Raw genomic sequence first — 17,579 nt, 5'->3', positions numbered from 1 at the left:
CTTACTGATGTTACTGAGTCAGTAATCGGACCTTAACACAAAGGAGGCTCCACCTTGTTCTTCACAGGAATCTGAAGCTCAGAGACGGCTTGTCAGGGTTATGTAGCGATGATGATGATGTGTGGAGACAGTCTCTCTGCGTGAGCTGTAATCCACCTGCTTCATAGAGAGGTGGTGAAGCCTGATGAGATGGTGCTCATTAGGTCAGTAGAACGGCTTGGGCTCGTTAGTATGCACTCAGTAAACACGGCTGCTGTCTGCCTCCTGCATCCTCGCATCTGATTCACATAGCGCCCCATCTGTTTCTTCTCCCACTACAGTTGCTCCTGCTAGTTTTGTTTTGTTTGCATTTTACTATGTTGCCCTGGCTGGCCCGGAGCTCTAGTAGTGGACCAAACTGGCCTTGCCCTTGCCTTCTGCCTCGCCCTCTGTATTGCTGGGATTATAAACATGCACCACCATGGTGGGTCTGGGTCTCCTTCCTGCTTTCTGTCAGCCTCTCTCTCTTCAATCCTTCTTATTCCCCTTTTCATTATTCTGTTTTACTCTACCATCTGTGTCCTCAGCACCCTTCTTACTAACGGGGGTAGCTTTCTAACTCCCAGCGCTGCTAGAGAACCGTTTCCGGGTAATCTGGCTCACACCACAGCTCTCTGTTAAAATCACTCGAAGTCCTTTATGTGATTCTGTGAAGTGGAGGATTTTCCATTCTGACCCCACCTCACCCTTGGTATCTGTTCCTTTCTGCCTTCTCTCTTTCCCCAGAGGAAAAATTTGCTTTGGTGCTTTGAGATTAAAATATCACTTCAGTTTATAATCTTACTCTAAACTGGTTAGTTTTTTTCGCATCTTTTATGTGAGTTAGCATGTACCGTCTTTGAGCAAAAGTTTTAGTCATTTCTGGCCTGTGGAATTATAACCCTACCTCAGATGTTGGGTATCATTCTTGCATGGGTATTCTCAACAATCCTTAAAAGCAATTCCTTTGCACATAGTTCAATAAATGTTTCTAGTTGTAAAATGAGGGGATTCCGTTTAACTATCTGGTAGGCTTCCCCGGCAGTTTTGGCTGTCCAGTGGGTGAAAGCGCCTTCGTGGTTTTGTCTGAGTCAGACATGTTGTCTTTTAATCATGTAGTTGCAGCAGACTGGAGGATGAACCCCTCTGCCTGTGTCCGTTGAGGGCTCCAGCCAGTGCCTGCCATACTCAGAACTGTACCTTGGTCCCTCAGCCCCTCCCCATAAATGCCCAGAGGAACAGGGGATTAGGTTCTGGCAGCTCAACCGGGATTCTGGCGGCCATTCCAGTCAACAATAGCGCAGCCGCCAGGACAGGACAGCGCAGGCCTGCGTTCCGCAGCAGCCAGAATCTGTCTGATTGCTTGTTTGGATGGCTGAGTGGGAGGAGCGGGCACAGTATGACATCCTGGCCTAGCTACGTAGAAGGTACGGGCTGACGAGATTTCTCGCAGGGAATGGGCTAGGGTGGCCTAGTCCCCGGGCAGGCTAGGCGGAGGAAGGAGGCCTGCGCTTTGTGTGCTGCGGGGCGGGCGGGCGGGCTGGCGGCTGTGCGCTGCAGACACGCCCCCTGCCGCAGGCGCCGCAGGAAGCTGCCCCTGTTAAAGGCCTGCGCTGTGCGGCTCCGGGCGCTCGGCTCTCAGGCTTCTGCGCAGGGCGCGTTTCCCGCCAGGGGCTGGCCTTAGGTTCGGCGGCTCTGGGCCTGCCCGACAGGGCCGGTCTCAGAGGTGGACAGGCCACCACTGCTACCTTAAGCCCTGCTGGAAAGCAGCGAAGGGGGAGTGTCCCGGCCATCTCAGGTTGGTGAGGCCGGCCGCGGCGGGTGCGCTTTGTGTGTTTACGCCACAGCCGGCCGGCCCTTGCTGCGCGCGCTGTCCCTTCAGCAAAGGTCCCTGCTGGAGCGCGCCCTGCCCCCAAGCGTTCTGCTCTGTTTTTAGGGGACTGGCAGGCGTGCCCCCTCCCCCAGAGCTCTTGGCTTCGCTGTCGCTCCCAGACCGCACGGAAGCACGCTGTTCCTTTAAAGAAAGCAGACTCCTGACTGTGACGCACTTCTGGCTGTCAGCCAGGAAGATTGCTTCTGCCTGGCCGACTGAGAAGAAACCCAACAACTTTTCTTTTGTGTGTGGGGTTACTTTCCATTGCCCCCCATTTACTCCTGTCCTTTCAAGATTTAAATGCTAATGGCGGATTAAAACCTGTAGATACGTTTGGCTTTAGGAGTCCGGTAAGGTCCCCAGCACTAAGACTTTTTCCTCCCTTTTTCTCTCTTTTTGTTGTTCAAAAATGGATGAGGGGGTGGGGTGTTCATCCCCCTCAGCTCTCTTTCCTGCGCCATCCTTAGAGGGGAGGAAGAGGAAAGGGAGAGCAAGTAAACACACTGAGAAACAGGCGCTGGCAGCGGAGCGTGCCAACATCCGGGAGTTGGCGCCTTTCTTTCCCCTCACAGATGTCAGCGTGTTTTTGTTTGGAAAGAGTAGTGTGTGCGCCTGCCTTAGAGGCGGCCCAGTAGAGGGCTTCCGAATTTCCTTGTGTGGTCGTAGGTGCGTTTGCAGTGTTGGACAATGAAAACTTGGACATTTTGTCAGCTGCCAGGGATCAGAGTGTGGAAATGTAGTGGTTGGAGGTAGGTGCTGAGGAACTGCCCCAGAGGGCTGTGTGTGCGCGCTTGCGCCGGCACCTCACACCCTGACTGTAGGCCGCAGTTATAGTTCATGATTGCAGCCTTTCTGCCAACATCTTTCAGATCTAGATCTTGCAGAATACGGGGAAAGGAATAGGTATCAGTATTGTTAGCTCCCGACGGACCCAGGTGATGTGTAAATAAAGAGATCTACCTCGGCAGAAGCAGATTGTCCTTTAATTAGAACAACGAAGGGCAGCGGTCTCTCTCGAGATGCTGGGGACTTGGGCTTTCTAGGGCAGACAAGGGGGGAACTTTTTTGGGTGGGAGATTCCATCTGCAGATCTTTTACTCCGGCAGTCTCAAAGTCGTAAATACTCAAGGTGATTGGTGTTGAACTTTATTGTTAGGATGTCGTCTGGCGCACCTGAGGCTTTTAGGTCGTTAACTCTTCAGGCATTGCCCCTCTCTTCCTTTTGAGACAGGGATTTACTACTATGTGTCCTTGCCTGCCCTTGAACTCAGCCATTCTCCTGCCTCAGCCTCTCCAAGTGCTCTGGAGGTGTGAGTCATCAAGAACAACTCATAAGCAACCTTTGAAGAAACAAGGAATGTAGATTTCCCCAGAAGTCTCATCTCTTCATTCCTTCCAGAGCTTCTTAGCCAAAATATAGATTACAAAGAGGGTGGTCTGTGAAGAGGAAGAGGCCTGAGCTCAAAGTGAGTCCTTTAGAAGAGTAGAGAATTCATCAGGCAAACTCATTTGCTTCTAATTTCAGAAATGCAGAGAGACTGTTTAGATTTGGTCCACTCAGCCTACCCGGGGCTCTTCCCCAGGGTAGAAAAGATTTACACCTCATAGAGTTAATTGTTGGCTTTTTTTTTTTTTTTTTTTTAATGTGTGTTGGTGTTTTGCCTGCATGATGTTTGGTCCCCTGGAACTGGAGTTACAGACAGTTGTGAGCTGCCTTGTGAGTGCTGGGAATTGAACCTGGGTCCTCTGAAAGAACAGCTAACACTGTTAACTGCTGAGCCATTTCTCCAGCCTGCTTTTTTTTTTTTTTTTTTTTTTTTTTTGTAGTATTTCACTATGTCACTCTGACTGACTGAACTAGAACTTGGTATGTGGACCAGGCTGATCTTGAACTCACAAAGATGTGCTGGCCTTTGCTTCCTAAGAGCTAGGATTGAAGGCATGGACCACCGCACCTGGCTTATTTTTTTTAGACGGGATTCAAGCAGTCCTCCTGTCTCAGCCTCCCTTGTTTGTTGAATTAACGTTTTATCAAGGTAACTTGGCCTTTACCAGGGCTCTCTAGTGTAATGTACCAGGTAAGGTCTAAATGGTTGTTTGCCTGAGTCTCTTGATGGATTCCTCCCAGAGGAGCTCCCAACATCAGTGTTGGGTGAGTGCAGATGTTGCTCAGCTGGAGGAGAGGTATGTCTTTTAGAGAGGGTTTCAGTTACAGACAGGGTGGCTCCCAGAGTAAGTGGTGGTAAGTTTTGCTCCCGAGCTTGGGCATACAGATGGAACAGCCATTTTCTCTGTGCCTTGGGAATCTTTGAGTTGGGGCTGGGGTAAGGTTTGAGGGATGATTCCTTGAGGTGGAAGCCTCTGTGGCTCTGAAATTCTGGGATTAGGAGCAGTAAAGAGTGGGGATTCATTATTGGCAGGGGCCTATAAATTGAGAGTTGGAACAGGTTAGCAGCTGTCTGGATCAAAGTTCCCTGTGGTGTTATCTTGAGCTAAGGTGGTGGTATTCAGGTAGACAGCTACTAAGGGGGAGCTGGAGCTTAGACTGGGGGTGGAGCGTGAGCATGGGAGGAGTTCTGCCTCTCAGATCCTCTGGCATATTACTTGGTTTCTCCAACAACCCCCCCCCCCCGCCCCCCGCCCCCCGCCCCAAGAAATCACCAGAACTCAGCAACCTGACCCTCTGTTCTGGTCCTTGCATCTAGCAGGTGGTTTACATTAGCCTCAGCCCTTGTAGAAAAGCCATCTGCTAGTCTTTACCGCCTTCAGATCCAAAGAGCACAGGCCAGGCGGCAGCAAATCCCTTTATTGTCGCTCTCCTTGTCCTGATGCATCCTTTTTGGAAATAGGATTTCTTGTAAGTATGGTCCTGATATAGAGAACTATGTTATGGAAACTCGGGAAGTGTAAAGAGGACAAAGGACGTTAGCAAGTCACTGCTTTCTCTGCCTTTCTTGGAATGAGGAAAAGAGAGGGTGCTTTATCAGCTTTGGGAAGCCCCAGTTTTGGATTATGGGTACGTTTCATTTTCAAAGAATCAGGTATTTGGGAACTCTGAAACTCAGGGTCGTGGTCTACCATCTGGGATTTTGTTGTTGCTTTTATTCTTGAGTGCGTGTGTACATGCACAATCAGATTATGTTGGGGTGGGTCTCAGGTCTTTCTGTGAAATGGTTCACAGGAGGCTACAGTTGTAGGGATCTGTTTTTCCATCCCCATCACCCAGTCTTCTGGGCGGGGTTTGCCTCAGCTTTCAGGGGGAGTTGCACATAAAGTTTTTGAGCGGTGAGGATTTGTGGAGAGGCCTCAGCTACATTTACCTTGTTACTCAAGATCACAGACTCTCCCCAGTGCTGGTAACTAGACCTAGGACCTTGCACAGGTTAGGTAAGCACTTCACTAAGCTGTAACCCTGACCAGCACCCTGGTGAGCAGTTTATACTGCTCCCTTCATCCTGTAGGCTGAGCCTGGCCTCTCAAGCTGTGGTGGCAGCTACCTCCAGAAAGCCCAATTTCATTACACTGGTTGAGATTATCCTCCCTGGTCCCAAGGGCTGGACAGTCAGTGCTCACAGACAGGCTATACTTGAGAGAAATCATTTAGGACTGAGGAATACATGGGCCCCTTAGCATGTCTGCCCTTCTGAGAAAATGTATTCGCACCCACCGAAGACCAGGTAATTTAACTCATTTCTCAGTCTGACATTGATATGACAGGTGATAGATTAGATATTAAATGCTAGGTTTTGCAGGCTCAGAAGTAGTTATAATTAGCATTCACTTATAGTTAACACTTAATTATTTTCTTCTGTTTGTGATTCAGGTATGTTTAATTTTACTCCTCACCCTTTTTAAACCCCTCAAAGGCAGTGATGATGTCATTGTCTTCTGTTTCTCATGTAGCTTCCAGAACAGGAAAAACAAGTAGGGACTAAGAAAACACCTGTTTTGGTTGGTTAATGAGTATAGAACATTTGGATAGGCGGGTCCAAGGGGTGAGGGGAAGTGGACCAGATAGTGAATCTCTTCTTCATTATTTGACTTATTGACAAAAATTGAAGCAATCTTTATACCTAGTACTTTGCATTCAGAAAGCACTTAGCAGCTTTTGAGTCTAACTGACCTTGTATCATAGAGATGCTAATATTCATAGAACTGTATAGGTGAAAGGCCTTTCTTTTCTTGTTGATCCTCCTAGAGTAGTGACATAGTAGGCAGTTGTGCAGGAGGTGGAAGAGGACAGTTGTGCTCTCAGAGACTGTGGGGGTCTTGGGGGCTGATACAAGGTGCTGGGAAATATTTACCCACGTCCGTGATCCCATGGGTCTGTTAGCAGACAAATGGCAGATTCACAGGGAAAAAGGGCATTGGGGTAAGAATACTGGCATAAATGCCTAATCTTGGACCATGCTGGGGAGATAGCTCAGCGGGTAAAGTTCTGCTGCCCAATCATGAACCTGAGTTCATATCTCCAGTACTCACCTGAAAGCTAAGTGCTGTGGTTTTCTCTCTAGTCCCAATGCTGGGAAGGCAGAGACAAGCAGATCTCCAAGTCTAAGGATTTGGTTGTAAAACCGAATGAGAAATCGGCTTTTATTTTAAAACAGAAATCATTTATGATTGATTACCTGTCAGAGGCACTGTGCTGTTTGCACAAGAGGGCAAGGAGGCTTATGTGGATGCATTTTGCAGATGAAGAAGCAGACAAAAAGATTATGTTATTTGTCTAATGTCATATGACCATGGTCCCATAAAATTAGTGTTCAGACCCTGGTCACTTTAGAAAACCAGGCTTGTTCCTTGTTGAAGGGCACCATGTCCCAAAGAACAGGGCTGCAGACCAACTTTGAATGCTGTGTTTTCCGTCTACTGGGTGATAAGAGCATTCGCTTGATTACAAGAGTCTTTGCAGTCAGTCCTTGACAAGCTCTAAAGTAATCTGTGGGTTTTCTCTGAAGTCTCATAATTTCTGTGCTACTTTTAGTAGGCTGAGTGCTATTGACTTGTTGATGTATTCAGAGCTGGTAAATGGAACTACTTTTCTTCTGTTCAGTTATGGGAGATAATCTGATTTACTGAGCGTGCTTTTTCTCTTGGGTTCCAGGTGCATTGGAGTGACTGACTGGGACCGCCAAGATGACACTCCATGCTACCCGAGCAGCCACGTTACTCTCTTGGGTAAGTAACTTTCTTTTTTTGCGGTACGTCTTCAGGAAAGATGTGTATCAGAAGAACATTCTATTAGTCAGTGCTCTGCAAAGTCCTCTTGTTTACAGACCAGGCAGTTTTCATATTGCCAAGGATATTGCTGCTGCTGACAGTGATAATTTGTAGCTCAGTGCAGGCTTCTCTGAGGTATTCCAGTGTCATGGAACAGAACATTGAGACGCTGTGCAAAACCATTCATCTGTTCTGCAGTTTTGTTTTTTTTTTTTTGGTGTGACAGGGTCACACTATGTAGCTAGTCTTGCCTGGCCTCTGCTCCTGAGTGCTGAAATCAGATGTTGTACCTACCACCCAAGGCTGTATACTGTTCTGACTGTGAACCTTGTTGGCCCACATTGGCAGGAACTTTGGTCTTCAAAGACCTAATCTTCGAATGTCTTCCTCACTTTCTCAGTTATGCTTCTGTCTGCTTCCATTGTCCTATTTCTTCCTTGTCCTCCTTTTTAATATTGTTCTTAGTGGGCTGCAAAGCTGTTGTTTCACTAAATAAAAATAGCAGCAGCCATATGTAATATTCACTTGGCACAAGCTTTCCTGCACTCACAGTAGGAAGATCATTAAGTCTTTACCTAAATCCAGAGATAGATGCAAATGAGTTGCAATATTATGTGAGGCTTAGGATTGCATTGCTATTCTAAAGTATAGGATTCGTAGATCCACTTTTTATTATAGATACTCTCAAAAATCTTGAATAGCAGAGTTTAGTCTAAATACCCAGTCTATGGTATTATAAAAGTGATGTACATTGTATATATATCTAACCATTAGGAAGTTAAGGGTGATTTTTTTTTTTTTCCGGTAGCAAATGCGCTAGTTTATCAGGGATGTCATGTTCAGTCCCTGTGCAATTCACATATTTCTCAGTGTGCACCTTTACTCATTAGTTCATCCAATTCTGAACGTTTGCTCAGTGTTCTTGATCAGCCAACCATTTCTGTAACAGGATTGATGAGCCCTGGGTTTTCTGCAAATGCTTCGTTGACTTTTCCCAATAGAGAAGAGTTCACTGGCAGCCTCACACCACCCAAAAGCTAGTCTTGTTTGAACAGATAGAAGACTAGCTTTTTTTTTTTTTTTTTAGATTTATTCATTAGGAGTGGAGAGATGTTCAGCAGTTAAGAGCATTTGCTATTGCTCTGGACCCAGGTTTGGTCCTCACCAGTCATATGGTGGCTCACAACCATCTATAACTCCAGTTCCAGGGTTTCCATCTTCTGGCCTCCTAAGATACTGCATGCATTTGATGCACCTACATACAAAGAGGCAAAACACTCATGAATTAATTTTATAAAATAGCATTTTAAAACATGGCTTTTATTATGTGAAAAGAATGGTATAAAATTACTAGTGCTAAAGAGATGGCTCAATAATAAAATAGAAACATGAGGGCCCAAGTTCACATATGTTGTGTGCTCATGTATACACACATACAACACATCATACATGCAGTCACACACAGAACAAAATATATACGTATATTTGCTAATTAAAACTGTCTTTGAAAATTCTACCTCGAGAGAAGGAGATGGAGAGAAGGCACCAGCTAAGAGCACTGATGTTCAGTACTCAGATCAGACAGCTTATGTTTGCCCATAACCCTCTGCTCTCAGAGGGCGCCTGCTGAACATAAATTCATGCAGGTGCATATTTGTACACATAACAAAAATAAATCTTAAAGGTAAAATTTCCTAGGAGAAGGACCAGAAGAAAAACACTTTTTTGTCAGTGCTGAGACTGTATGTAGTTGAGTATTGAACACATACTAGCAAGTGCTAAACTCTAATTTGGGACCCCAGGAGCTCTCCTCCAAAAAAACTAATTTTGTCAAGGGCTGTAGAGTGTAGTTTGGTGGAGGGCACTTGTCTATATTCACTATGTCCTGGTTTCCATCTCCAGCACTGTTTTGAGGGAAAAAAAGAATCGGGGGGGGGGGGGGGGGGGGAGGTGGCGGCGCACGCCTTTAATCCGAACACTTGAGGCAGAGGCAGACGGATCTCAGTGAGTTTGAGGCCAGGTCTACAATGAGAGTTTTAACCCTACACAGGGAAACGCTGTCTTAAAAAACCAAAACCAAAAAAGAAATAAGCTCCTCCTGAAAAGAATCTTTATGATGAATGTATTAAAATGCTATTTGTGAAAGTTTTTTTTCTCCCCAAATTTCAGCGGTTTCTATTTTGCTTTAGTTAAAATGTAGTTTGAAACTGTAAGTTGTTGCAGACCTTCCAGGCAGTGCGTGGGTTAGCCAGTGAGCTGTGTCTCCACCCTGGCTAGACATGCAAGAACCTCAGCTTCTTCACCTTTGAATGATTTCCCAACCTAGAGCAAATAACAAGAAAAATGTTCTCATTTTTATGAATGAAACCATTTCTGGATTATTACTTTATTGTTAGAAGTGATGAGTCTAAATTCCTTAAATGACTTTAAGTCAGCTAATTGGCATGATTTTCAGTCTTGTTAGTGAACAAGCGTTCATTCCCTCTGAATACTTTACCTAGGTTGCAGGCATTTTTTGGGGCAGGGGGCGGTTTTAAGACAGGGTTTCTCTGTGGCTTTGGAGCCAGTCCTGGTCTTGCTCTCATAGACCAGGTTGGCCTTGAACTCACAGAGATCGGAACCATGCCTGCCTCTGCCCCCCCCCCCCCCCCCCCACCCCCACTGGGATTAAAAGCTTGCGCCACCACCTCCCGGCAAATTGCAGGCATTTAAGGGGAGATGATTTTAGATTCTTAATTCTGAGCAGTCCCTCTTGATTCAGCAGCTTAAAAAGGATCTTAGCCTAAAGTCTTTCAGAATCTTAAAAAAAAAAAAAAAAAAGGGCTGGAGAGATGGCTCAGTGGTTAAGAGCACTGCCTGCTCTTCCAAAGGTCCTGAGTTCAATTCCCAGCAACCACATGGTGGCTCACAACCATCTGTAATGAGGTGTCTTCTCTGGCCTGCAGACGTACGCACAGACAGAATATTGTATACATAATAAATAAATAAATATTTAATAAATAAACAAATAAACAAACTGATCTGTTCTGACTAACTAGATTGAAGTTGCCCCTCCCCACCAAAAGGCAATATAGATATGTTGCCTTTAATCCTCCCGTAGTAGGACTAGGGTTTTATAGTTCAGTAAGTGGGGTGCTTGCCCGGCATGTGGAAGTACAGTCTTGATCCCTAGTCTAAAAGGATTAAAAAACAGGAAAGAATCTTTTAGCCTACATTAATTTGGATCCAGTCTAAAAGATTTGTTGTTTTATTGTTTTGTTGATTTTTAAAACAGGTTCCCTTAAAGTCCAGTCTGGCTCTGGACTCACTACTACCTGAGGCTGGCCTTGAAATCCAGATTCTCCTTCCTAAACTTCTCCAGTGCTGAGATTAGGTGCACACTACCACACCCAGCTCTAAAAATTGTTCTCAATGTAAAAGAACTTAATTGAAATAAATATTGCCCTTTCTAGAGATGAATTGATCTTTTAAATCCTCTTAATTTTATAATGCTGTTAAATTAGCCTCTACAAAGTTTATATCTGCTTCATTATTTGAATTTTTAAATTTTATTTTTATTATTTTTAGTTATTTGTGTGTGTAGGGGGTATGTGCTGATGCCTACAGAGACCAGAGGTGTTGTACTCCCCTGGAGCTGCAGTTAGAGATGGTTATGAGTAAGGGGGCTTTGGATCTGATGTTCTGGTGTTTTGTTGATGATAAGGAGTAATGTAGCCAATCTCTTCTGTACCTGCTTTCTGTTGATTGGAAACTTGAGATTAGGAGGGTCTGGAATACTGGTCCAAAGCAGACTCTCAAGCCAGCAGGGGATGGTAGGTATCTGGTTTGCTAGCCCAACAGATGAGGAAATTTCACCTGAAAGAATCTGAAGAGATGGCGTAATTACATTTTATGTGACGGATAGAGACTGGTGAACTGAGGAGGGGTAGGAGCAGGAGCCCGAGGGGAGACCAAAGGATAGGCTGGAAGTCCACTGCAGAAGGCGGTCGTTTGAAAGCCAGTTCTCTTGACATTGGCTTTCAGCAAGTTCAGGTCTCTCCTGGGCTTAGTGAGGTAAGCTATTTTGGGGAGCAGTTGCAGGGCCACAGTTGATTCCTGGATGATGTCTGTCCAGATATAGATGAGGGGTAGAAGGTAAAGTTGAAGTGTTTAGGAATATCTTTATCTTGGGTATACACTTGAGATTTCCAGGCCTGTCTCATGGTCCTGGTGGGTGGGATGTGGAAAGGAGTCCCAAGTCTAGAGCAAGCAAAGAGCTAGAGCTCTCCCTCAAGGGTAGGCGGTAGGAGGAAAGCGTAAGCTGTTGACTGACAGGAGTGTTTACTTATCAGGCAAGGGATTCCTGAGCCCTTTGACTTGTGACAGATGGGATGCAAGTTGCAATTGCCTGAAGTTTATATGAATTTTTAAAAGATTATACAAAGAGATAAAACTCTGGTGGTGGCCAGCGGTGGTGGCGCACGCCTTTAATCCCAGCACTTGGGAGGCAGAGGCAGGCGGATCTCTGTGAGTTTGAGACCAACCTGGTCTACAGAGCTAGTTCCAGGACAGGCTCCAAAATCACAGAGAAACCCTGTCTTAAAAAAAAAAAAAAAAAAAAAAAAAAAAAAAAAAAAAACCTCTGGTGGTGGCAGCGCACGTCTTTAATCCCAGCACTTGGGAGGCAGAGGCAGGCATATCTCTGTGAATTCGAGGCCAGCCTGGTCTACAAGAGCTAGTTCCAGGACAGTTAGGACTGTTACACAGAGGAATCCTGTCTCGAAAAACAAAAAACAAACAAACAAAAAAAGTTTGGGTACTCAAAAAGGTCCTAGGATAAAAGCATGAACACTCTTTCCTCTGTCCAGAAAACTTTACATATATAAATTGGATAGAAATGCTTTTTCTGCACAGTGAGTCAGCCTGTTAAATCTATATTTAGAAAACAACCAAAGGAAATTAAAATTTTGAGCATGTGACTATGCTAATAGCCAGTGCTTTACCAAGGTTAGACTAATACCAGAACTCCATTCATTAGTATGTTAAAACTCTGAACTTTTGAGGTCTTAACATCTTTATGTATCATCATCTTATGTATCATCCTTAGGTCTCTCCCTTTTTCTACATTCCTTAAATCACGGCTTCAGACTTTCACGACTTAAAACTAACTTTTCCCTCCCTTTATTTGGAAACATCCAATCATTTACTGTGAAACAAAAGTGGTTGATTACTGAGAGCAGTCATTGAAAAGCAAGGTCTACTAAAGGAATAGCAAAAAGCAAAACTGTTACATTGAAACCTGTTTTGTGAGTTTACCTTTCTCTACTTGAAGCTTTTTCATCAAGGTAAACCCATCTGAGTTTGCCTTACTCAACAGGATACTTAGTAGACCTAGAAAAATCAAGGCCTGATTTTTTGGGGGGGGGGGCGCAGGAGACCAGGGAGGTCTTTATCTTTTTTTTTTTTTTTTTTGAGACAGGGTTTCACTGTTTAGCTCTGGCTATCCTGGTACTCACTTTGATACCAGGCTGGCCTTGAACTCACAGAGACCTGCCTGCATCTGAGTGTTGGGGTTAAAGTCATGTGCCACTTAGCTTTTTGGGAGGAGGAGGGGGCAAGGCCTGAGTTTTACATGTGAACCAGTTCAGTAATTGGCCTCGGTTTTAGCGCCTTTTCATTTGAGAGACTTATTTTTTTCCTTTTAGAATTTATTTATTTCGGAGCTGGAGAGATGGCTCAGTGGTTAAGAGCACTGGCTGTTCTTCCAGAGGTCATGAGTTCAATTCCCAGCAAATACATGGTGGCTCACAACCATCTAGAATGAGATCTGATGCCCTCTTCTGGAGTGTAGACAGGCATGCAGGGAGAACATTGCATATATAATAAATAAATATTTTAAAAAAATTTGAATTGAAGATCCCTTACCATCAAAATAAAATATTAAACCATAAATATAGTCAGTAGAGAGACTGGGAACCTTACTTTCCTGATTCTTTCATAGTGTACCTTACAGAAAAATCAGTTTCTTGTATGACTCAGCTTATCCAAATAGCTTAAACTTAGCAAAGCTAGTAAAGACAGAGAGCCTAGGCATACATCTGGTCAGTTTTTGTTAGCCTAAAGGGACCCTAGGAACTCATAAACCTTATTCATTAAACATGTTCCTTATCTAAAAAAATTTTTAGAACTGGGCAAATACTTTAATCCCAGCACTCGGGCCAGAGGCAGACAGATCCCAAATTTGATACCAGTCTGGTCTACTGAGTGAGTTCCAGGACAGCCAGAAATACAGAGATACTCAGTCATGGGGGTTGGGGGACAGAAACAGAACAAAACAAATTTGGAAGCCTGTAGTTGAGCCTAGTTACAAAGATGTAAGCCTTGGCTAGAGTGTAGTCAGGATCAGAGCGAGGAAATGGGAGAGACTTTTAGGGGATAAGTGTTGTGTTGACAAGAATTTCAATTCAGGGTATCCCCAAGTGTATCTAGAAGCTTGTTAGAGAGATGCCCAGGATTGAGGGGCATCCCTCCTCCATATAATGGGACACCCAAAAGGGTGTATAGAACTGCCTGACTCCAGCACGATTTTGCGTTAGACTCTACAAGCTGAGAGACAGCAGGTCACTGCAAGTGAGACACCGAGGAGGTGAGGAGCAGCAGCTGAAGAGATGGACTCTAAAATTTGGGAGTTGAAAATGGTAGGTTGCAGGAGCCAGCAGAAGCAGATGATCTGAACCTGGGAGTGTCAAAATTGATGGTTTGGTTCAGCTAGGAGGGACAGGACCTTTTGGGGGTTAAGTGTCCCTCCCAGGTTTCAGACACCAAATATAAGTGATGTTGCAGAGAAACTATAGAGATAGACCTCTCCTTGGGCAGAAAGAAGGGTTTATTGGGGATCATACTGCCAAGGTCATCTGTAGGGCTGGGGGCAGAGAGCCGAACAAATGCAGAAAAGGAAGCAGAGTTGATATGACAGTCAGCAGGGTAGGGATCTGAACTGATGCAGGCTCTCCAGAACTAGTGCCCTTGCCAGACGGAGTTGACCTTAGGGGAATGGTTAAGGAAGGTTCCTGGGGGAATTGATGGTGGTTTATGATGCACAGAAACACCTTAAGAGGCCTGCCTTTCTGGTAAATAGGAACCTGTAGGCTCGTTTGCACAGTAACAGTCTTTCTGTTTAGGACAACTAGCACTGCCATTTGGGGGGAAAGGGCTGTGGGGGCTGGGGACTGGGGCTTTGGACCTGACAGTGAGCTGCCTGATATGGGGGCTAGGAATTGACTTGGTACCTCCAGAATCTTGTTCTTTGGAAGGTGGCCCGCTTGTTGGTCCTGGGTCCCAGCTACCCAGAACTTAAATAATCACACCAAAACCATATTATTTAAAACACTGCTTGGCCCATTAGCTCTAGCTTCTTATTGGCTAACTCTTACATCTTAACTTATTTCTATTAGTCTGTGTATCGCCTCATGGCTGTGGCTTACTGGCTAAAGTTCTGTCTGGCTCCTGCAAGGCTAAACGGCTTCTCTCTGACTCCAACTCCTTTCTCCCAGCATTCTCTTTAGTTTTCCCCACCTAGCTCTGTTCCCCTATAGCTCTGCTACAGGCCCAGAGCAGTTCCTTTATTAACCAATGATATTCACAGCATACAGAGGGGAATCCCATATCAGTTCTTCTTCACTGAACCATCTTTTCAGCCCCCTATTTTAATTTTTAAAAAAAAAATAATTTTATATGCTTGATGTCTTGAGGAGGCCAGAGTGGGATGTTGGATGCCTTGAAATTGAAGTTTCCAGATGTTTGTAAACCGCTATGTGGATGTTGGAGTTGAATCCAGTCCTCTGGAAGAGCAGCTGGTGCTCTTCAGTGCTCAGCCATCCCCTTCACCACTCTACTTGTTTTAATTTAAGATAATGTATGTATGAAAGCAGGCTCTTGTTGTGTAGCCCATGCTATCCTGGAACTGTCAGTGATGCTCCTTCCTCAGCTTCTCAGGAGCTGAGATTATAGGCATGCAGCACTGTGCTGACTTTGTTCCTTACTGCAGAAATATTTTCATATGTAAGAGTTCCTGTGTGCAGGGTCAGACTTTTTCCACTGTGTTGTATCCAGAGACTGAACTCGGGTTATCAGGCTTGACAAGAAGCACATCCACCCACTGGGTCTTAGCCCATTGCTCTGTAAAGAGCACATTTATAAGAATGGATTCTAGTTAATTTCATATAACCACCTTCTGAGATGTCAGAACAGCCTCGTTTCTAAGTGGGCTTTGTATTCCTCCCCACATCATGCTACAAATGTAGTTAGTTAATTAGCGAGCCCCATGGTAGTAGAGCGCAAGTGCCTGTGGAATTCGTCTGTGGACTTCTCTACAGAGGTCCTGCTGCTGATAGCCTGTGTACTTGATGTATTTGTGCATGGCCCTGGGGATTGTCTAGTGTAAAGTACTAGATGTCATTTGAAGCCAAAGAGAAAAAACAGGCAGTTGGGTCAGAATCGAGAACTTTATCTCCTTCTGCTCTTTTCCCTTTAAAAAAAAAAAAAACTTCCTTTGTTCTTTCATTATTTCTTCTTCCTCCCCTCAGACTAAAGTGTGTATTTGTAAACTGTTATTATTTTTATGATATTTTTGTTTAGTGTGTGTCCGCATATGTACAAATGGAAGTCGGAAGGAAGCTGAAGTCTGTCTCCTTTACCTCATGGGTTCTGAGGATCAAACAAGTTACTAGGGTTGGTAGTAGGTACAGTCACCTGCTGCGTCATCTTTCTAGGCCTAGGCTTTAACATTGTATTTGGTGTGCTATGGCCCTAGGACTCCTAGGAGGACTCTTAGAGGCAAAGCCTTTCCTTTGATTTTTAGGTGGCTGTGCATGTACCGGGTGAGTGTGTATAAATTAAAAACCTTGGCTTGGTGTGTTGTAGCACAGAGTTGCAACTCCACCCCTCATTTAGGAAGTAGAAGTTGAAGGATTAAACATTTTCTGACAGCCTAGGGTAAATGATGAGACTTTATCTTAAGTAAATAAAAAAACAAATCCTGGACTCACCAGTCCCTTTATTCCTATAGCCTACAAATGTAGGCACTCACAGTGAGCGGAGCGGAGCGGTGCCGGCATCTGGGAGGCCTACATGCTTCTGGCATGGTTTTGTTTTTGTTCCATTGTTGTTTTTGAGATAGGGTTTGTCTGTATCCCTGGCTGTCCTAGAACTCTCTTTGTAGGCCAGGCTGACCTCAAACTCACAGAGGCAGTCTACATCTGCCTTCCAAGTGCTGGGATTAAAGGCGTGCACAATGCGGACGTGGCAAAGAACGGCTTCTGGTATTAGAAGTATTCTTAGCAGACTCTTCCCTTTGGCTTGCAGGTGAACAGTCTGCATGTGGCTGACCCGGTGGAGACGGTGCTGCAGCTCCAGGACTGCAGCATCTTCATCAAGATTATTAACACCATGTGAGTATGAGCCATCCAAATCCTAGCTAGTCCTTGAGTGGGACTGCATGTGCTCGATTGGTGGGCTCTCACCAGAAAACCAGGTCGGGCTGAGACACCGTAACCTTGCCTTTCTAGTTACTGGACCTCTCAGTGGGAGGGGTTTCAGCCTTGTCCTCTCCAAAGACCTTCTCACTCTGGCACAGAAGACTCTTCAAGGCCCTATGCACAATTCTAAGAGACTACCCCAAGAACTTCCCATCTTCCTGTCTCAAAAGTAGTCTTCTGTAACCCTCTTTTCATGGTGCACCCTGCCCTGCTCTCTCATTGTTGTGCGTGTGAGATGCACGTGCATGAACGTGGATGCTTGTATGCCGCAGCGCCCAGGAGGAGGTCAGAGGGTAGCTTCAGGAGCTCTTCTCTCCTTCCACTATGGGTTACAGGGATTAAGCTCAGGTCATCAGGCTTGGGAGGCCCAGCCAAGTGTATCTAGGCGGATATGGCTGAGCTGGAGCACTATGGTGGGAACACTAGTGCTGCGAGTGGCCCAGCACAGAGAAGCCTGCTAGAATGGTTTTGTTATCCTTTGAAATTTTCTCTTTTGGGGGTGGGGTGTCTCACCATCCCCCTGTGAAACTCATCAGGAGTTTCAGACCATTGACTTAATGCCACTGGCTCTTCTTTTTTGTTGTAGTTGTGGCTTTTTGAGACAGGGTTTCTCTTTAAGTTTGGAGCCTGTCCATCCTGGAACTAGCTCTTGCAGACTTGATTGGCCTGGAACTCACAGAGACCCACTGCCTCTGCCTCTCGAGTGCTGGGATTAAAGGCGTGTGCCACCACCACCAGCTGTTTTTTAGACAGGGTTTCTCTGTAGCTATGGCTGTCCTGGAACTAGCTTGTAGTATAGGCTGGCCTTGAATTTAGAGATCTGCCTGCCTCTGTCTCCCGAGTGTTGGGATTAAAGGTGTGAGTCCACCACTGCCAGCTTTTCTTTTTTCTTTTTTCTCAGTCCCTTCCTCCTTCCCTCCCTCCCTCCCTCCTCCCTCCCTCCCTCCTCCCTT

At 45.3% G+C, this 17,579-nt stretch overlaps 1 protein-coding gene across 4 annotated transcripts in view; it reads left to right on the top strand.

The window, feature by feature from the left end:
• Positions 1-1,423: 1,423 nt before the first annotated feature.
• Numa1 (nuclear mitotic apparatus protein 1) overlaps positions 1,424-17,579 on the top strand; it is a 40,596-nt gene continuing 24,440 nt past the window's right edge. For 2 of the 4 annotated variants that reach the window (XM_050122550.1, XM_050122547.1), the window contains exons 1-3: positions 1,955-2,241; positions 6,996-7,069; positions 16,454-16,539. In XM_050122550.1, coding sequence (XP_049978507.1) covers positions 7,028-7,069; positions 16,454-16,539 — 128 coding nt within the window. In that variant the 5' untranslated portion in view covers positions 1,955-2,241; positions 6,996-7,027. Of the gene's footprint in view, positions 1,446-1,623; positions 1,817-1,954; positions 2,242-6,995; positions 7,070-16,453; positions 16,540-17,579 lie in introns of those variants that run through there. The other 2 variants (XM_050122549.1, XM_050122548.1) reach the window with 2 other exon arrangements.

This window comes from Alexandromys fortis, unplaced genomic scaffold, assembly GCF_014885135.2.
Source record: "Alexandromys fortis isolate MF-2015 unplaced genomic scaffold, M_Fortis_MF-2015_v1.1 scaffold_209, whole genome shotgun sequence".
NCBI lineage: Eukaryota > Metazoa > Chordata > Mammalia > Rodentia > Cricetidae > Alexandromys > Alexandromys fortis.
This window is presented reverse-complemented; position numbering and strand designations above follow the sequence as displayed.